The sequence below is a fragment of the Corella eumyota genome, chromosome 2 (genome assembly GCF_963082875.1).
Source record: "Corella eumyota chromosome 2, kaCorEumy4.1, whole genome shotgun sequence".
Classification (NCBI taxonomy): Eukaryota; Metazoa; Chordata; class Ascidiacea; order Phlebobranchia; family Corellidae; genus Corella; species Corella eumyota.
In genome coordinates, this window is record NC_137491.1 from 13,989,427 (window position 1) to 14,010,257 (window position 20,831).

General features: G+C 30.6%; 3 protein-coding genes across 3 annotated transcripts; all 3 read left to right on the forward strand.

Moving 5' to 3' along the window:
• Positions 1-981: 981 nt before the first annotated feature.
• LOC145741430 (carbonic anhydrase-like) lies at positions 982-4,945 on the forward strand. Its single transcript, XM_082559020.1, has 8 exons — positions 982-1,082; positions 1,450-1,491; positions 1,956-2,123; positions 2,359-2,423; positions 2,821-2,997; positions 3,435-3,583; positions 3,764-3,845; positions 4,159-4,945. Exons 1-8 carry the CDS (start codon positions 1,043-1,045, stop codon positions 4,351-4,353), a joined length of 918 nt encoding a protein of 305 aa, XP_082415146.1. The 5' UTR covers positions 982-1,042; the 3' UTR covers positions 4,354-4,945.
• Positions 4,946-10,655: 5,710 nt separating this feature from the next.
• LOC145741429 (carbonic anhydrase 14-like) lies at positions 10,656-13,249 on the forward strand. The gene is made up of 8 exons (XM_082559019.1): positions 10,656-10,882; positions 10,956-10,997; positions 11,153-11,320; positions 11,579-11,643; positions 12,026-12,208; positions 12,500-12,651; positions 12,742-12,823; positions 12,984-13,249. The coding sequence occupies exons 1-8, from the start codon at positions 10,846-10,848 to the stop codon at positions 13,176-13,178; spliced, it is 924 nt and encodes a 307-aa protein (XP_082415145.1). The 5' UTR covers positions 10,656-10,845; the 3' UTR covers positions 13,179-13,249.
• A 4,323-nt stretch (positions 13,250-17,572) lies between these two features.
• On the forward strand, positions 17,573-20,291 carry LOC145743433 (uncharacterized). Its single transcript, XM_082561391.1, has 7 exons — positions 17,573-17,752; positions 17,825-17,988; positions 18,132-18,431; positions 18,553-18,677; positions 18,760-18,910; positions 19,615-19,723; positions 19,961-20,291. The coding sequence occupies exons 1-7, from the start codon at positions 17,646-17,648 to the stop codon at positions 20,067-20,069; spliced, it is 1,065 nt and encodes a 354-aa protein (XP_082417517.1). The 5' UTR covers positions 17,573-17,645; the 3' UTR covers positions 20,070-20,291.
• The last annotated feature ends 540 nt before the right edge of the window (positions 20,292-20,831 follow it).

The following is a 20,831-nucleotide window of genomic DNA, read 5'->3' on the forward strand; positions in this document are numbered from 1 at the left end:
AATTGGGATTTGTATTTCAATTTCGACAAATATGTTAATACTTTTTTGCGATAGTTTTTTTTAGGTCAGTTTAACATTTTTTACAGTTCGGCATCGAGGTGTATGTTTATGATTAAAGTTGGTGGACTCATCGATGATATTTATGCAAGTTTTTGGCGGCAATTAAAATCGGATGATGAGCGTATAAGTTACTCACATCTTTTTTCCGTCATTTTGATGATTGTTAATTTAAAAAATATTTTAATTAATTTTAGTACAAACTGATAAAAAATGTTAATATAGCAATACATATGTATTTTATAACATGTTGATTTAAACGATTATATTTAAAAAATAATGCTGGAGGCTACGATCGGTTAGATTACTTAATCTTATTCGATATCACTTTTATATTTAGAGTTTACAAAAAAGGTTAGCAGTTTTTTGTATTCAATAAATTTTAAAAGCATTTTTTGTCTGTGCAGTTTTTAAAGCCGAAGCCAAAATTGTGGGAAGTCTGTGGCGATAAATGACATATCAGGCCTTTATTCAAGCGATTTCATGCCATAAACTAGTCGGAAATGTAAAGGTTAAGGGCTTAATGAAGTAATGCCTATACACAGTTAATGGTTTAATGATGCCAATGCTCGAATTGCGTTTTTCTTGTATTAATTTGTTTCGAACGCGTTGTGGAAAAAATTGTTAGTGTGCCGATTTGTTAAAAATGTTTAAAGAAATAATCTTTGCCGAAGTTTTGTAGAAGTAAACCTACTTAGAAAACTTATTTATCAACCTTGCATTAGTTTATTTAAAGTAATGGGTTTCAGCTGACTATCGGGTAAATTTAGTATTTGGGTTTACCTGCTATCTCACATTTCAGTAACATGCGCTGATTCAGCAATTCTGTTGATTGATTAAGCTAAATTTTTGCAAGCTTCATTCGTGCGTTTATGTTAGATAAAGGCGAAGTTAGTTGTTTGTGCCTTTTGTATAATAGTAATTTTAATTTTTTTGTTATCACAGGTACATTGTAAATCTAGAACTTAGTTTAAAAAAATTTAAAATGAAATATTTCACTGGAATTGTTTTGTTGTCTTTGATAGGTAAGCTATTTATTTAATACAACATACATATTATTTTCTGGAATTCACATAATTACAGCACATTTTTTTGGTAATTTAATTTGGCTTAAAACATTTTTCGTAGTTATAACCTATAATGGATTGTACGTTATTTATTGATCACAGTCGAATAGGCATCACCTGTATTTATATATTTTACAGCTTTTTCGTTGAGAAAACATTTTTGGCCTGAAAATTTAAAAAACAGGATTTGCATATTTAAAAGATGAATCACTGAATTTTTAAAATAAAAAAATTGTTTTGCTTGTAAGCTTGCACAAACCAGTTTGGCAGTAACCTAAAAAGGTCATTACCGATTATGTGGGTAAAAAAGTATTTTTGTTTTTAGGGTTTTCTTTGGCCGCTTGGTCTTACCATGAAGAAGAAACAGGTAATATATATAATTTATTTAGGACGTGATTCTTACCAGTTAAATAAATATAAAAAATATTACAATTGCTATTTTACGAATGTTCGGCATCGGCACTTTTATTTGCAAACATAATAAACTTAACCTTTTATTGATCTTGCTAAAATAAATGGGCAATAAACAATGTAACAAGAGTATACCTGTTGCAAAAATTTAAACATTACATAATGGTTGTTGGTCAATAAATAAAGTTTATTAGAGCGTGTTTAGTGGATTGTGCTAAAAAAATAAAAAAATTAGAACAAGGGGAAATCACGTCACTATATTTTGTTTATATTTTAGAGTTTATATTTTAACCTTAGTGTTTAAATTTTAACGTTACAACCAATTTTTATTGTTTTAATTTAAAAAAAATTTTTATTGTCTTTTTTTGATTTAAAAGTTATTGCATGTTACAAATACAAACACAAATTTTAAACGTACAGGTCCTGCCAGGTGGGGAGATACCTATCCAGCCTGTAACGATGATGCTCAGTCGCCGATAAATATTGTCGAAGATGATGTGCAAACTGATTTAGACCTTGGGTTGTTTACATACAGTCTTTTTGAAACCCCGCCTCAATCAATGCTTATTAAAAACAACGGACATTCTCGTAAGTTGATTTTTAACTGTTAAATATATTTAACACAAACTTTTAAAATAAGAAACTACCATTTGTGGTTCGCGCGTAAATTATTACGAACGTAATTAATTGCAAGTTGTGACGATATTATGACAATTCAAATGCAGCCAGCAAGAATTAATAAGGCTACAATTTTTGTTTAGTATTTATTTATTTTTATATTAGTTTTAAATTTTTTGGAATACATGTTTTTGCTCTTTAACAGTTCAAGTAGACCTGACAGACGGTTACACAATTAACAATCGTGATTTACTACCCGGCGCGTTTAAGGTAAAATATTTTTGACTTTGAATGCCCAAAGAAAAGTTACAAAAATCCAATATTCTGTAACCATTTTTTTATTGCCCTAAATTGATTTTTAATAATTACGTAATCGTTCTTTTTAATAGAGGTCAGACTACGAGCGTATTTTTATGTTTTTTAGCTCTTTGGTGCCCACTAACAGCATAATAAATATTTGGTGCTTACAACGTATTTGTTACATGATAACCTGTAGCTTAAACATGTAACAAATCGTTTGCCTTTTTTTTATTTAAAATATAAAAAAGTAAAGTAATTAAAAAAATAAAATATAAAGGTTGTATTTATTGCATTTTTTTCTTTAATACAAAAATAGACAATTTTTTTTTGTGATTTAGAAAATTAAAAATAAAATTTTAACGTTTAGGCAGTGCAATTTCATTTTCACTGGGGTAACGCAAACGAAGATGGTTCTGAACACACTTTAAACGGTGTGAGGTTTTTTGCCGAGATGCACATCGTACATTACAATACAAAATACCCCAACGTCAGTGTGGCTATCGATAAAGCGGACGGCTTAGCAGTTTTGGGATTTTTCGTTACGGTAACAAAAACTTATTAAATTTGCAATAAATGTAGTTCAATAAAGGCTGTTTTTGTATAACTATATTTTTTTAAGGTTATTAAACTACATTTAAAAATTTAAAAATTAAACTTTAATTATACCTTATATTGTATTTATACTGGCTAAGTGTTAATGTTTATATTTTTAGACATAAACTTTTTTTTATAAATTTTTTACTCACCAATAAAAGTGACAAGAAAGAAAAATGTTATAAAAAATAAAAATATGTTTATGCTGTGTAAAAAATTGTCAAAACCAATTTTATGATTTAAAACATGTCAAAATAATTAAATATTTATGCATGATTTGATGTTTTAACAACGCATTGTTACTAAGGCAGAATGTTTATTTTCAATTACCATTAAAAAGTATCTTAAACAGTTTTAAATTAAAAAAAAACTTTTTATTTCGATTAGGATGACTACCCACAAGACAATCTTAATTTTGAACGAATTTTGAACCCGATAGGTAATGTTACCTACGAGAACGAGATGCAAACGTACGAAGCAGCTTTCTCTATTGAAACCCTGTTACCAAATTCTCTCTTTCCTTACTATAGATACCAGTGAGTAATTTGTTATAAAGTTATACCTGCATGTAAAACATGTATCATAAAGCCCCAAAAAAGTGGTGAGATTTGTAAGATTTTTTGTGTAAATTTAATAAGTCTAAAAATAAATAAAATGTATATATATTGAAGACACTTTTTTTTAACTTTTTATTCTTAATTTCAAATTGTTTGCAGGGGTTCACTTACTACTCCAGGTTGTTATGAAAGTGTGGTGTGGACTGTATTTAAAAACCCTATTCAAATATCAGAGTCACAGGTAAAATTATAAAGCATTATCCCCTTAATTCTTTTTAATTATTTCGCATTAGCTAGGAAATTAGATATTGCCAAATTTTGCATTGGGGTATTTATTTCTTTTAGGCATAACCCGGTCAAAGTTGAACAAAAAAATATTTTTAAACTAAAAATATCGTCTAATAAGGGGCTTTAACCATTTTACACATAGGGTGAATTCAAATACGATAAAAGTATTTTGTTCGAAAAAACGTTTATGTAATTAAATGTTATTTTATTTAGCTATACTCGTATTCATGTAGCATCAATATAACTTATATATATATTAATTACAGGCAATGCGTCTTTACACCGGACTTCGCGACGATGTAAATGCGACTTTGTATACAAACTTTCGACCGATTCAACCTCTCAATGGACGGGTCGTGACCGAACCATCCTTGTGCGGATCTGCTTCCGGGTTGCTCTCGGTTTCCCATGCTATTATGCTGGCCATCATGTTGCTGACGTGCGTGATTATACAACATTAATCTCTCACAACCATCACCGTCATGTATAATACATCGTATTGCATTTATCCAAACTGCTCGTATACAAGCAAAATACATTTTGACATGAACTAAACAACTATTTTTATTTAACGACTTAACACATCGTTTGGAAAGCACAGTAGTTTTGATTTAATCTACTATAACTTTTGCATTGTAATGTGCTGTTCGCTATATTGTTTTTCCATCGCTATGAAGGTTTTTTCACTTGATTGATGGGTTGTGTATTTAAAAAAAAGCATGGACGTTATTTTTTAAATTTATTAATTATTTTTTACTGGTAGAGTAGATAATGTATTTTTTTCTTTTAAACTTAAAAAATATTTTTTTAACCTCGTAACATATACTGTATATGATATACGATGTCAATCGAAACATAACGAAATTTTATAAATATGTCATTTAATAGAAATATTGTATTATTTTACTTTTATTGAAGCATTTAAACAATTATATAATATGAAATATTTAAGAAACCTTTTTAATTTACTATTAACATATTTACTTATTGGTTTTGCTACTTTAGCCTACTCTCAAATTGTTGCTGTTAACTATAATAAATTATAACCGATCTATACAATTTCTATATAGTTTTTTTTAAAAGAAAAGATTTGGCATTGATCTAAACATTTTTACGTTTAGATGTTACAGGATGTTTGGAAAACGACGAAGAATTAGGTATTGAAACACAGCACTATTTATAAACTGATTTAAAATAGCTTATCATAATGCTAATTTTTTTTTTCTACTCTGTCATTGAAAATGTGAACAAAACAATTGTTCTTATGATGTCTTTATCACTTTAAGAAAGCGATATATAGATTCAACGTAAAAAGCTGATTTTTTGTAAAAACTACAATTGCTGAATTTAAAAACCTAAAAGTTTGGGGCTTTAGCAAAAAACGGGTTATTGCTTAACTACAAAAAGTCGCACACGATTTACTTTTACATTAAAAAATACTGAGTTATTTTATTTAGTAAGTGTAAAGAACATTCAATAATGCTTTAAGATTACTTAAAGCAAAATCTTGAGGTAGTAAACAACCCTAATTATTCTACAAAAGAAGCTTTATATAATGTATACTGTATTTAAAGGCATATGCTGCAATTTATGTTATATTTAAAATAAAGTAAAAGAATGCATAGTTATGGATTAGTTTTGTAACATAGATAGATGTTTTGTCATTCGTCGGTGGCTCCTGACACCTGATAGTCCGTTATATGCCCTAGTAGATCTAATTGATAACCTTATCGGGATTCCTTGCCCTAAACCTGATTGTAGCGTTTAACGTTGTATGTGGCGCCGACCAAAAGTAGTTCTGACTAGGGTGCGGTTAGGTGTAGTTGTGTTGTTTTTATACTGTTTTATTACTCTTATGTTTTTATTGCAAGTGTTGTTTTAGTAGTTTTTATTGAATATTAAAAGTAAGTTTACACACCTACCGTACATGTTATAATAAATAACTGTGTTAGTCAAATTGGTTTTTACGGTGGACCGTTAAAGCGGGGTATCCTAGGCTTTACTAAATTAGGGAGATCGTCTCGTCCTAATAAACAGTTAAGGGTGAGGGTTTAATACAATTAGAACCTTAATTATATCGTCACCTAAACGTTAGGCTAAATTACGAGACGATCAAACTTTCCTTGTAACAAATTGGCGAGCGCGCAAGGACCCAGCCACCGTGCTAGCTCTGTTAGATATAGTCAGGACTCTAGTTAAATATAGTAGCTATTTTAATATTACAAATTGTTTTTACCTTTTAAAATTTAACCATGTCTTTTAATTTATATGCAACACCGCCTCGATTTATTATGGGCGAGGATTTTAATGAATTTTTAAATGTGTTTAACTCTTACTGTAAGAACGCTGGTGCTACGGACGATCAAAAAAGACATATTTTTATAAGCTGTATTGATCAAGATCTCAAATGGATAATCCAGAAAAAAGATACTAGTTTATATCCACTTGAATTGGACGACTAATCAGTAGGGCAAAGAAAGCAACAGTGAACGACCAACATGCCTTCAAAATACGAACACAACTTAGCGAACGTATACAAATGCCTAAAGAGGATGTACGCACTTTTGTTTATGCGATTAGAAATTTGGGGGATAGGGCTTACCCTAAGACGGCTGAATGCAATTTAAAAAATAAAATCATGTACATTTCCCTACTACGCAGTCTTAGGATTCAAAATCTTCGTAACCTAATTCAAAACAATCAAGAAAATAAACGAAATTTTTTATTAGCTGCTAACCAAGCCCTGGAAGCCAATAACTTTACATCGTCACATTCGTTGGTGCTTGCGAACGTTGAGAAACAATCTTCCAAAAATAACTTTTGACACTAATTCTTAAAAAAATCTAAGACAAGCAAACTGTTGCACAAAAGAAAACTGATGAGATAACCACAACCATTTCGTCAATGCAGACAGAAATGAATTAGATAAAATCACAAATGACTGGGTCGCCACGTAGACAGCCATAAAAGGAAAGGCCCGATTCCTGGGTGCCCTATAGAAACCGTAAATGTTTTTATTGTTTTGACCATGGACATACAAGACAAAATTGTCCCAGGTATATAAGCAAAAATATACCTTATAACGTTCGCCACACCAGCAGACTGGGACGACGCCCACAATACCAACCTCGACCCTACCCGAGGTTTTAGTTGCAACAAAAAGACCCCGTAAAAAAAGTATTCAACCCGAACAACATGTAATTTAGTTGAAGTAAATAGCTAACCTGACCGATGATAGCGTCACTTTACACAACGGTATGCGGGTAGCAACAGTATCTCCCGTTTCAGCCATAGGGGCTGATAGTTGCCGAATACCTGGTACTTGTGCTTTCATCAATCAAGCATCGCATAAATGTACATGCAAAAATTCGTCCTGTTTTAAGTTACTTAAACATGATCTTTCGGTTGAAGAAATACAGCCTACCTCGAGCCAACATCAAGTAGATCACGCAAAAGATAGCGTTAATTTAGGCGAAACTCTGACAGAAAGTCAACGCCATATTGTAATAAAATGGTAAAGCAATATAAATGTGTCTTCTCCACCTCGCCTTATAAAATAGGAAGGACGAATCTTGTCAAACATGAAATAGACACGGGCAGTAGTAAACCTGTTCGACAAGCGACAAGGCGTGTTCCCCATAAATATAAAGACAACGTTGAACAAATTATTAAAGAAATGCGTAAACAGGATCTAATTCAAACCTCTCAGTCCCCCTAGTCAAGTTATGTGGTCCTAGTGAAAAAGAAATCAGGAGAAACTAGGTTTTGTGTAGACTATCGGCTGGTCAACGCCATCACTAAGAAAAACAGCTATCCAATACCCAGGGTCGATGAAAGCCTAGACGAAATGTCTCAGTCTGTTTATTTTTCCACACTAGACCTTTGGTCTGGTTATTACGAGATTCCAATGGACAAAGCCTCAAGGGAGAAAACTGCCTTTGCTAGCCACATGGGTGTTTATATGAATTCAAGGTCATGCCCATGGGTTTATGTAATTTAGCAGCGAGTTTCCAGCGTCTTATGCATATTGTACTGAACGGTATTGAATGACAGGGGGCATTATGCCTACTTGGATGACATCATTGTGTATTCGAAAACTTTTGAAGAACATGTAAGCCGCCTCAAAGAAGTTTTCGCTCGCCTACAATCAGCTGGGTTAACTTTAAAACCACCAAAGTGTTCGTTTTTTAAACATGAAGTAAGTTTTTTGGGGCATATTGTGTCGCGTGATGAAATTAAATGTGACCCTGACAAAATAAAAGCAGTCAAAGAATGGCCAATACCAAAAAATGTAAAACATGTACGTCAATTTGTTGGTTTGACATCGTATTACCGGAAATTTATCAAAGGCTACGCCAACATTGCCGGGCCATTACATATGCTAACAGAAAAGGGCAAAAAGTTTAACTGGACTGATGAATGTCAGGATTCATTTATTTCTTTAAAACATCGACTTTCAGAAACTCCAATTCTTCAATACCCTAATTTTGACAAACCTTTTATATTGGACACCGATGCGTCTAACCACGCCATCGGGTGTGTTCTATCCCAAGAATTAAATGGTAAAGAACACATGGTTGCCTATGGTAGTAGAACTTTGTCAAAAGCCGAAAGGAATTATTCTACCACAAGAAAATAATTGCTAGCCATCGTATTTGCCACGAAACTATTTCGATGTTGTCTGATAGGAGATAAATTTACCATTCGCACCGATCATTCGTCGCTTCGGTGGTTATGGAAATCAAAAGAGCTGTATGGTCAATGCGCTAGATGGGTGGAACATCTAGCTGGGTACAATTTCGAATTAATTCACCGGCCGAGAAATAAACATGGAAATGCCGACTCCCTTAGCAGACTGGAGCCAATTCCCGATGATTTTCCCTACAATATACGACAAAATAAACAACCTTGCAACGCAATTGAAAGTTTGGAATTCAGCCTTGATCCAGAGATATCGAAAACAAAAATCGCGGAATTACAACAGGCTGATAAAAACATAGCTTCCATTTTTGATTGGTTAAAAAAGGGAATAAGACCAAACCAAAAAACAATAAAGAATAATATTGTTTACATTGGTGAAAAATGTTCGTCCTTGTCAGCGGAAATGATCTACAAAGTTGTACTGCCGGATTCTTTAATAGATACGGTCCTAATAAAATTTCACGATAGTCCACATGGTGGCGGACATATTGAAATTAGCAAAACCTGCGCCAAAATAAATGAAAGATTTTTTTGGCATCAGTGGAGAAGTCACACAGAAGCATATTGCAAACGATGCAATGACTGTAATTTTAATAAAAGAGCGACTCAAAAACCACAACCGCCATTAATACCATCGTCAGAAGAACGACCAATGCAACGCATTCAAATAGATGTGATGGGTCCACTACCCATAACCAAATCCGGAAACCGTTTTATTTTCGTAGCGTATGACATTTTCACAAAATATTTACGCACATGGCCTATGCGACATCAGACAGCAACCGAAATGGCTTCGATACCTTTTAGCAACTGTTTTACGGTACACAGGGTGCCGACAGAAGCAACACCATACAAGACACTAGTCGAGGACTTAAGCAAACGCCTAAAGTCAGCCCAAGACTCTGCTTGTAAAACCATGGAAAAACATCGAGAACGTATGAAAAGAAAATACGACAAGAAACAACATGGCGTCTCATTTAAAATTGGTGATAATGTACTTTTAACGAACCCAGCCATACCTCTAAATAAATCGAAGAAGTTCCATTTACCTTATAAGGGACCTTTTATTGTAGAAAAGATATTAAATAACGTTAATTATGTCATAAAAAATAAAGAAGGTAAATCCCAATACATTTTAACCGGTTAAAATTATTTACAGGGACCTCAACAGAGGCAACATCTTATACTTTAAAATGAGCCAAAGATTGTAGCGTTTAATGTTGTGTGGCGCCGACCAAAAGTAGTTCTGACTAGGGTGCGGTTAGGTGTAGTTGTGTTGCTTTTATACTGTTTTATTACTCTTATGTTTTTATTGCAAGTATTGTTTTAGTAGTTGTTATTGAATATTAAAAGTAAGTTTACACACCTACCGTACATGTTATAATAAATAACTGTGTTAGCCAAATTGGTTTTAACGGTGGACCGTTAAAGCGGGGTATCCTAGGCTTTACTAAATTAGGGAGATCGTCTCGTCCTAATAAACAGTTAAGGGTGAGGGTTTAATACAATTAGAACCTTAATTATATCGCCACCTAAACGTTAGGCTAAATTACGAGACGATCACTTTCCTTGTAACAGTTTTCTAAACTTAGGCTCACTTTTTTAAAAGCGATTTCTGATAAAGGTGACATTGTCGTATTATTATAAGTTTTTTGCTATTTGAAAGGTCACACTTAAACAATTGTTAGCGGGTATAAAATGCCCTGATGGCCCTTTTATATACCATGTTGGCCACTTAAAACTACACAGTAAAACACAATGGACAACGCTCATTAATCAAGAGAGTTGTCAAATTGAGATCTTACAAGCCCCTATCGGTAACGATTTTTTATGTCGTGGATTTAAATCAGAAACTAAATTAAATACATTTAATTATGATAGTTAAACCAAACTTCTATAATACCTATTTAAAAAACATTTTATAGACTACTTTTTTTTTGTAAAGTAATCATCAGACAACTTTGTGCACAATGGTACGATACAACTGCCTAACCTAAAGGAACCAAATAACACGATATAAACAATGCGATTTTATAATTTAAATGGTTTGAACAAAAGTCTTTTTGCGCTACACATTCTATTACCTTTATTTTTTAAGCGAAGCTGAATTAAGGATTTTTTCCGCAAACAAAAAAGGTAATCAACCTGTACATAAAGCTAAACGATTTTTTATGAGCTTGTAGTGAAGTCAGGTCAAAAAGTGAAAGCTTTCTGTTGAAGAATTTATGTGCTGTTAAGCTTCTTAGGACAACATGAAATTATTTTTCTTCGTATTTATGGTCGTTTTCGGTAAGCAAGCTAAATTCTAAAAATCTATTATAATTTTTGGTCTAATTAGTTAATTAAATGTCCTTTAATTTAGACCTATCGTTGGGAGCAGTTTGGACGTATACAGGAGCCACTGGTACGTATAGCAGTTACGTTAACAGAAATGATATTTTAATAATTGTTGGGTAATTTTTAATTATTTGTTTATAGTTCGCAGTAAAGCTGATAATTATTGTGATCTCTGTAAATGTTAGTTGTTAATACGACCTCAAATTTAATGTTGTGTCTTAGGTCCCTTGCAATGGTCAGTACAGTATCCAATTTGTGCTGGCGAATCTCAGTCTCCGATAGATATAAATGAACAAAACGCCATTGCGGATGCGACCCTGGGACTTTTTACGATATCAATGTTCAGTGTTGCCCCTACAGCTATGACAATAAGAAATAATGGGCACGCACGTGGGTTTAAATTTAATGAAAAAAATGTCTACCAACTGTACTTTTGCACTCGTGTTTAAAATACGCAATCGAATCAAAATATTTGCATTTAACAAACTGGTTTTTGCCATATTTTTTAATAAATTGTTTATTTTTTTAATAAAAAAAAAGGCAAGATGTTTTTTATCAAAAAATGTTCTTTTTTGATATGATGATAATTATTTAGTATTATTTCTTGAATAAAAGTTAGGCAAAAAATCGAAATATAGTTTATTACAGTTCAAGTGGATTTGACAGACGGTTATACAATTGACAATACAGCCATTTTGCCGAGACCTTACAAGGTAAACTATTCTGTAATTATTTTATTCAAACGTTTAATGTAAACTTAGATGCCCTACAGCATACAACGTAATACGATCTAGCCCCGTTTCAAACTGACTAAACAAAGGCTGGTTCCTATTGATTTGTACGACGGGTGACAGTTATTTACTATAAGGTGTGATGACTTCAACACAATAGGTCATTTGAAAAGATGTCCTTGAAAATAATTTACAACACGCTATATTGTGTGTGAAAAACGTTGTTGTGATTACACTAAATTTAAAATCTCACTTTCTTGTTTTTAAACCATTAGGGCCTAAATCGCTAGGAAATTTTGACAAGCATTGTTTTAATTTTATCTTACGCTTTCCGTTTTATAATGGAATCTGTTTTTTAACAAAGGCTGGACAGTTTCATTTTCACTGGGGGGACGGAACAGGTAGTAATGGTGGATCAGAGCATTTGCTTGACGGCGCTCGGTATTTTGCTGAAATGCACATCGTACACTACAGCACGGCCTTTGCTAATATTGCAGCGGCCGCTGATCAACCAGAAGGACTTGCCGTGTTGGGGTTTTTCGTTGAGGCAAGTTTTGTAAATCATAGTTGGGTTTGTTCTTGCCGATTTGTAAGAAAGAGATGATTTTGTAGCATTTGAAATCGATGTTAGGTTTTTTTGGTCTTATGTGTCTAGTACCTTCACAAATTCTCACTCAAAAACTTAAAAAGAATAATTGTTACTTTAGTAATTTGTTTCATTTCAAGCCACATTTACTTATTTTTGTTGTTGTTTTTTAAGATAGGTTAATGGAAAATAGCATTTAGGCATTTTATACAATAAAAATTCCATAACCTGTGTTTTGTGTATTTGGTTTAGGTTGATGGTACTGTTGGAAACGCCGCATTTAATCAAATCTTAGCTCCAATTGTGACCACAGTAACCAACGAAAATGGTCAGTTTACTTACGATACGCCATTCTCTATTAGCAGTCTCTTACCAAGCAACTTGAACCGATATTACAAATACAAGTAACAATTTAATTTTCTCACAAATAGAAAAAGGCAACCTCTTATAATTTTAATTTATTACCTTAGGTTTTAATTTTGTTTATCCCGTAGGGGATCTTTGACAACACCACCTTGTTATGAATCTGTTATATGGTTTGTCTTTCAAGATAAAATTCGCATTTCCCAAGCTCAGGTTTGTTCAGTAAACTACAATCTACACCGTTGTTTAAATATTACAATGGTTCGTTTAACTTAATGTATCGTATATTTTTATTTTGTTGCTTAAGTTAAAGTTTTTGATAAACCCAACTATATTACATGAAATCATCTGCTCAGCTTGAAACTTTTTGCAGGCTAATATTTTGATGACCAACTTGCGAGATGACCACAATGAGATATTGACTGATAACTTTCGACCAGTTCAAGCAATCGGAGGAAGAAATATAACAACTCCTCTTGTTCTTTCGGGTAGTGGGGTCTCTCAAATATCTAATCCTACTATTTCTACCATTCTGTGCATAGTGGGTTATATTGTTAACAAGCTTTAAAAGATTTAAATTTTATTTTTAGTCATTTAGTTTTGAATTATATTTAGTGATATTTTTTATAGTGGTATATGTGTATTTTTGCCAAGATATAATTATAGTCGATTATAAAATAAAATGGTAAAACACATGTAGTTTATGAATTGTAATAAATGTTTGCTTGAAATTCAAGTTTTTATTAATTATTTAACAAATTTAACTATAATCTTATTCAAAACATCTAAACTAAACATTAATAAAAAAAAAAGTAAGCAAGCCAAAGGTGCCCAAAACTGATAAGAGAAACGTATAAAAAAGTATGTGTCGTTGAACTTATTGCCTTACTATCAACATGCTAAAAAAAATAATGTTCCATAAGATCAAGGATCGAACAATCTTTTTTGTAACAGTCAGTCCAATTTTAGTAAAAGTTAGACTTAACTATATGATGGTAGAATAATATTTTTAACGAGTCACTTTATATTTTATTGAATAAGTTTCTTAGTTAAAAAACAATCAAAAACTAGACTTATTACTTAATAAAGAATATTAACTAAATTAATAAATCCAATTTAACGTATTTAATTATTAGACTAAGAAAATTTCAGAACAAAGTTAATTTAAAAGTTAAAAATTGATTTTTGATTTAAAAAAAAATAACAAGCATTTAAATATAATAAACTAACAAAAATTGTTTTTAAGTATGCTTTTTAATTCTTAATGTTATGATAAACTTTATACTAAATTTTAAATGTTTAATATTAAACTTTATTTATTAAAGAACAAATAAGAATTTTTCAAAAAACAAATAAAAAATTTTCGAAAATCTTGTGAAAAAGATTGTTTTTTGATTTGTTTTATAGTTTGTTTTCGTTATTCAATAAATATCTTATAATAAATAATTTATTAAAAACAGACTGAGGTTGTTTGTCGAATTATTTGTCAGGAAACAGTGACTATTATCATTTAGATTGCAATTCTTAAATTATTAAGAGTTCCTCTTTCACTTTCATACGACTTGTACTGCTGTATGAGCTAGTCCAAAGCTAAATAAACCATAGATTTGAGCTAGTTCAAACCCAAGTCAGAAATTAGGTGCTGATTTAACACGGCCTTTTTTTTAAATGGAAGACCAGGGTGAAAACCGAAAAAAATTGGTAATATTAATTTAAAATTACAAAAAAAAAAATCTAAATTATATTACCAGCCAGACTCTTGATGGGTAGTACTAAAGTACGGGATGGGCGAAACACAAGGCTGCATCAAAATGCTAACAAAAAACCGCATAATGCAAAAAATATCAGAATTCTTATACCTTGCCTGCATCATCTTTTGGTAGATTCCGCATCACACTGAGTCATTTAAGTCGATTCTGCATCTCTTAACATTTTAGGTAAATACCCCATTTTCTGCTTTCTCCTATCTCACAGCTCGCAATTCCTGTCCTGCATTTTGCAAATTTTTGTTAAGGTTTAGTATGGTTGCCTACTATCCAGCATCCTGTAGTTTAGTATTATCCCTAATGGCTTAAGTTTTGTATAAACATTAAAATTATTGTAGGAAACTTACTTAAATGTGTTAGAAAATATTAAAAAACTATTATTGGAATTAATATTAAAAATTTATTTTAAACCCATGTTCAGGTGAATTTGCCTGATGTAAATTCTCCTGAAAGTCAACCTTATGCGAAAGATGTTGTGTTGTTCGAATTTGCTATAAAACATTAGACACGATTGCCAGTAAATTTTGTCTTTAATTTTATTAATTAAATGATTTTAATTTTAGTTATTTAAAATAACAATTAAAGATAGATTTAGATAAATAAATATGAAGTAAATATAATCATTTGTTTTATTTACATTTTCGTATTACACTAAAATATTTTAAGTATCAATAATTTTTATTTCTTTTAATGTAACTTAAGCATAGCCATTTTACTTGCATAAAACAAGCAAGTTTCATTGAGTAGGTCTATATAATATTTTTTGGATATGTTATGTATAAATATATAACCATTTTTTTAATATTTTAACTTAGATTTAAAAATTTTTATACAGTTTTTAAAATAAATTATATAAAGAATAAAAATAAATAATAAATATGAAAAAATAAGCTTATTACAATTTTTTCAAAACATATATTTTTTTGTATATATATCCTTATTCTCAAGTCGAATGCGCGACCAAAACATCGAGTCGAATTCGCGAAAAAAACATAAGTAACAACTGTACCCCTGACCAAATCTTGAACACACAGTTTTCATCGGTACAGTTTCATCGGTTATCACTTACAAAATTTTTACTAACACTTGGTCAAATGTTGCACCATTGAACAAGGCTCGACATGGTCACTGTGCCTCAGTTGTAAATAACAGGATCTATGTGATAGGGGGCTTATAAAACAGGTAAATTAGTTTGAAATTATTTTCTAACTTGTTTTTTCAATTATTTTATTAAATTAATTTGTAACTATGTTTTAGGTTAAGTGTCGATTCCATTAAAGTATTTAATCCCATAAAAAACAAGTGGAAAATCTTTGCTGAAACAAAAAGGGAAATTTGTTGGGCAACAATGGTTGTCGTTGGCGTTGATGTTTCTAAAAAAAGGTGTCTGGTGTCTTGAATGTTTTTTTATTTTTTTTTATAATAAACGCAGTTGATTTTTTGTTTTGCTAGCTTCAATATTTTTTTCTTCAATATTTTTTTTTTTTTTTGTTTTATATTTATCAAACACACTTTTTACCGATTATACAAATGAATATACAAATAAATACCTTATTTAAATGGAATTACATATTAATATATATATATATTAGTTTCGGTTCGTTTATTTCATGTAAACGGAACGAGAGCTAAGACATGCGCGACAATTGCGGTGACGTCAAAAATACTATTGTATTGTAAATAATTATTGTATTGTAATCGACTTATACATAATAAATGTGAAAATCATCTATTATAAATGGATTTGGGTTCTTTATTCGTTGAACGTGTGCTACTTTAAAAATATTATTTGCGATTTAGAGTAAAAATAAGTCAGATCTTTTTTTTTGCATCGAAATGTTTTTTTAGAAACGTTTTGTTAAAATGTCTACCCGAAGACATTTAGTTTAATATTTCGGAGGATATGCGGACTTGTGTAACCAAATTAGGCCTACCTGTCTCTAAGTGTAACTAAAAACTAATATAATACTAGTTTGAATTTTTAAAAAATATTCAAATAAGAAAAGTTAAAAAAATTTGTAACGTACTGTCGTGTAACGTTAAAATATAAAATTCTAAGCTAACAATTAAAGTAAGCTCAGAGATATCGCTATATGATGGAAAAACCACAACTTTTTTTTATATAGAAATCTTAATGATTCAAAATTTTACATAAAAGCTTTTTTTTATTAAATTGCTAAAATTACAACTTGTCAAATACTTATGTTATGTATTTAGTTTAATATAAGTTATATTTTATTTTTTTGTACAGGTTTTATAAACACAAAACGCTAAACCATTAAAAAAAGCGTACCAAAAATAGTTGATAAATAGTGTATAGTTGATAAATAGTGTATAAATAGTGTAAAAATAGTTGATAAAAAGTGACGCCCTATACACTACCTTAAAAAGTTTTAAACTTAAAATGGTGTATAAAATATCAAACGTTTTTTAGTTTGCTTAGCGTAAGTACTTCCAATGGGTCGCCTAAAAAACGAAAGAATGGAAAATGAAGAAAAGGAAAACCGGAAAAAAAATATTGTCAACTGTTTATTAAGGATTACTGTTATTTGGTCGTGAACTGAGCTCCAGCAATAATTTAATATTTATAAACCTGACATACCCTAATCCTCTTTTAAAAATGCTCGTTAATTTCTAAAATGGTATTGACTTAAATACAAATAAACAGAAAACGTCTGCGTTTAATTTTTTAAGATTCCGTTTCTCCTTTTTTACTTTTCTTTCGTTTCCGTTCTTTTATTTTTCGGTTCAACATTTTTTTATTAAATATATCGCAAACGACACGTGATATAATAATATCGCTTGAAATTAATGGTGTGTTTTTACATGTAAAAACGTTAAGAATTTTCTTAAACGTTTGGTGAATGGTTTTAACGATGTTAATAATCAAATTTTTTTTTTCGAACCATTATTATTTGTCAAATAAATCTAGTTTTTCTTGCAATTCAATGGGTTAAATCAGGTTTCTGTTTTTGTTTTTGTTTTGCATAAGTGACGTCAATACTTGAGTCATGTAGAAAAATAATATAACGACTTAACTATTTTAAGTAAAACAAAAATAACGCTGTGGTTCATAGTCCAAAATGTTCTTTAAAAAAAGGTTTAAACTTTAGTTTTAATTTAACGCGGGTCGAAGAACTAATCTTGCGGAAATTTTTAACCGCACTTCAGTAAGTTAAGGCGGCAAAAGCACGTATCAAAAAATACAGTTGAAAAAACTTTTACACGAATATATAGTTGGCTAAGTTTGCTATTAAAAACTTTTTAATATGTCGCAAGAAGAAACAGAAACATTTTGCGAGCTTGGGTATATTTGTGAGTTCGAATCAATACTTGAATGCAATACTACAATCATAAGTGAATGCAACCTCTGCAGGTATGTTTTAACATTAATGATAATAGTTAAGTGTTTGGCAAAATCTAAATACTGTGTACTTCTATTTTGTAGTACTGGTAGAGTTGGTTTGATATGCTTTTTCTTTGCCTTAATTGGACTGGTTGGGCTTGTTTTAAATAGCATTGTCGTTGCTTCGGTTTTGACAGTAGAAAAAAATATGAGAACTAATTTTGCTTATGTAAAACTGTCGTTGGCGTTTAACGACATGCTTTGGGGTAAGGGAGTATTTTATATTTCATGTTCAAATGATTTATACGATATTGTGTTTTAACCTTTGTCATTAAATTAAACACAATGTTATATTGATGTTTATAGAACTTTTAATCTACCTGTTACAATGTTATATTCGTATTTGTAGGACTTTTAATCTACTTGATGATTATTCCAAATATTGCATACACCTTAAACACAACTCGCCAGGATTTTGAAGAGTATGTTTTGAACAGTCAAAATACGTGGCAGTCCATCCTAGGTACGCTATTCCTGTATATGTGCATAACCTCATCTATTTATCATCTAACGTTTTTTGCAACACAACGTGTTGTCTCAATCAAATTCAAGTACTGGTTTCTTATCAACGGAAAAAGTTTTACAGCAAAGGGGTTAATTGCTGTTTGGGTTATAAGTCTTGTAATTCCATCAATACTAGTAGTATCGGGTATGTAAAAATAATATTATATGCTTATTCAAGAAATGCTTACAAAATCTTTTTTACTATCTTTTCAAATAAAATTTAAGTAAGTTGGACGTTTAAACCATTCATTGTTGTTGTATTAAAGATGTTTCGTCTTCCGAAATCGGACCTAAATATATTGCATCAAGGTTTCTTTATGACACAACAACAGAGGGATTCATTTTTTACTTGGGCGTAACTATTTTGGCAGTTATTCCTATCGTTGCTATGGTTAGTTTACTAAAGATTTAAAAGGATATATATACAGATAAACACATTTTAACTTTACTTTTATTAATGCTTTTATATGCAGACGGTTTTTACAATTTATACCGGAATGTTGGTAAGAAAATGCATGCAGAATTTTAACAATGAAAATGGTGAAAATCAAACCAGATTAAAAAAACAAAACTCAATATTTCGAACGCTAACGATTTTGGAAATATCATTCGTAATCGGAATAAGTATGTGAAATTTCCCAAATATTAAAATAGAAATTGAGTCATTGGTGTGCTTAATTTTTTAATTGTTTGATAATATTAAAACATGCTGAGGCTGACGCAGGCCTTGTACTTCCTCATTGGAGTGCTAAATTTTTAAATTGTTTGGTAATATGGAAACTTGGTTACGCTGACGCAGGCCCTGTACTTCCTCATGGCAAAATCTATTTTAAGGGACAATACTAAAAGAAGGGGGTAAAGGTAAAACGACAGGAAGGGATGCCTTAAAAGAAAGAAAGAAGAGAAGGATGGGCTTAAAAGAAAGTATTTTGCAATTACTTACAATTAGCAGTAAAAATTGCCAATGCTTTTTAATGTCTTTTAGTGTTGACAATTTTAGCTGCTGTCTGAAAATGACCGCAAAACACTTTCCCTTTAGCACCTACTTCCAATTTTTTTCTTTTTAGGGCTTCCCTTTTTTCCTGTCTTTTTCTCGCCCCCCTTCTTTTAGTGTTACCCAATTTTAAGTACAGGGTTGTTGTTTTGTTTTAAGTTTATCCTCAGGTGTCGTGTTAAATATTTCAAATTTTATTGTTATATTCAGGCGCGTAAAGTTAATCATCTTTTCTGTTTTTTAAATTTTAACTTTTTTTATTTAAAATAAAAAAAATTATTTACAAGGTAAGATTATTAGGCTATACAGTAACTTCAATCACAAATATTTTTAGTTCCTCTTGTGATTTATTATGCTGCAATGGCGTCTCTTATAGCTTCAACTTCATGCTTTACTGTTGCATCCTTTTCCATAACTAGTTTTTTTATTGCAATTGCAAACAGGTATGTTTTACTTAATATAAGAAACCTATTTTAAATGCTATTATGTTGTAGCGTAGAAGATGTTACTTAAACAAAATTGTTTTTTCTAAACTTTAAAAGAAAAAAAACATTATGTTAATTTATCAGCATTATATTAAATTTGGATAAATTATAGAATATAAAATTAAATTTTTAATATCTTTTAAAAAGTATAGCATTTTTGTTAAAATTAAATAATTGTTTTTTGGTGTTTTACAGCATTATAGATCCTTTGATTTATAGTTTTCGTGATGAGGAATTTCGTGAATCCTGCCGAAGAATGTTCAAAAAAGTTCAAAATTTGCCACCTTCAGTGTTTTCGTCATAAAGTTATTTCATAAAAATGTGTTCTTGTTTTTATATATATTGCTTTTATATTGAAACTAAATTTGCAAAAAAAAACAGGTTATGTATTTTTTACAACTACTTCTGCTTCATTAAATTGACATTTTCGCCTTTAACAATCAAACAAAAATCTATTCGTCTAAATAAGTTGTTTTTTACTTGTTTTATTAAAAAGGCGTATTTGTATATAATTTTAATTTGCACAACTTAAATTTGATTTTAAATAAAACCCAGAGCATATACAAATGTGTTGTGATTAGTATTGTTTTAATTTTACAGATTTTTTTTAGATTATTATAAAATAAAAAAAATTTTAGTAATAAGTTTGAACTTTTGTTACAAAGTTAGACAGATTAAAGGATAAACCTTGCGTAAATGTTTTAATCACAGTAATATTAGTTGATATTAAGTCTAATTAGGTGATCAAAGAGATGTTTAAAGGCTTGAAGATAGGCCTGTACAATGCTGTAACATAGATGTTTTGTCATGCGTCGGTGGCTCCTGACACCTGATTTTCCGTTATATGCCCTAGTAGATTTAATTGATAACCTTATCGGGATTCCTTGCCCTAAACCTGATTGTAGCGTTTACGGTTATATGTGGCGCCTACCAAAAGTAGTTCTGACTTGGGTGCGGTTAGGTGTAGTCGTGTTGTTTTTATACTGTTTTATTACTCTTATGTTTTTATTGCAAGTATTGTTTTAGTAGTTTTTATTGATTATTAAAAGTAAGTTTACACATCTAC

What these genes read in the sequence shown, in the direction of transcription:
- LOC145741430 (XM_082559020.1), top strand. Translation starts at nt 1,043, where the DNA reads ATGAAATATTTCACTGGAATTGTTTTGTTGTCTTTGATAG. An exon ending in TAAAAACAACGGACATTCTC is followed by an intron (nt 2,124 to 2,358) that starts GTAAGTTGATTT and finishes GCTCTTTAACAG; the next exon opens with TTCAAGTAGACCTGACAGAC. An exon ending in TACTACCCGGCGCGTTTAAG is followed by an intron (nt 2,424 to 2,820) that starts GTAAAATATTTT and finishes TTTAACGTTTAG; the next exon opens with GCAGTGCAATTTCATTTTCA.
- LOC145741429 (XM_082559019.1), top strand. Translation starts at nt 10,846, where the DNA reads ATGAAATTATTTTTCTTCGTATTTATGGTCGTTTTCG. An exon ending in GACGTATACAGGAGCCACTG is followed by an intron (nt 10,998 to 11,152) that starts GTACGTATAGCA and finishes GTTGTGTCTTAG; the next exon opens with GTCCCTTGCAATGGTCAGTA. An exon ending in TGTTGGGGTTTTTCGTTGAG is followed by an intron (nt 12,209 to 12,499) that starts GCAAGTTTTGTA and finishes TATTTGGTTTAG; the next exon opens with GTTGATGGTACTGTTGGAAA.
- LOC145743433 (XM_082561391.1), top strand. Translation starts at nt 17,646, where the DNA reads ATGTCGCAAGAAGAAACAGAAACATTTTGCGAGCTTGGGTATATTTGT. An exon ending in AGTGAATGCAACCTCTGCAG is followed by an intron (nt 17,753 to 17,824) that starts GTATGTTTTAAC and finishes TCTATTTTGTAG; the next exon opens with TACTGGTAGAGTTGGTTTGA. An exon ending in TTTATTGCAATTGCAAACAG is followed by an intron (nt 19,724 to 19,960) that starts GTATGTTTTACT and finishes GGTGTTTTACAG; the next exon opens with CATTATAGATCCTTTGATTT.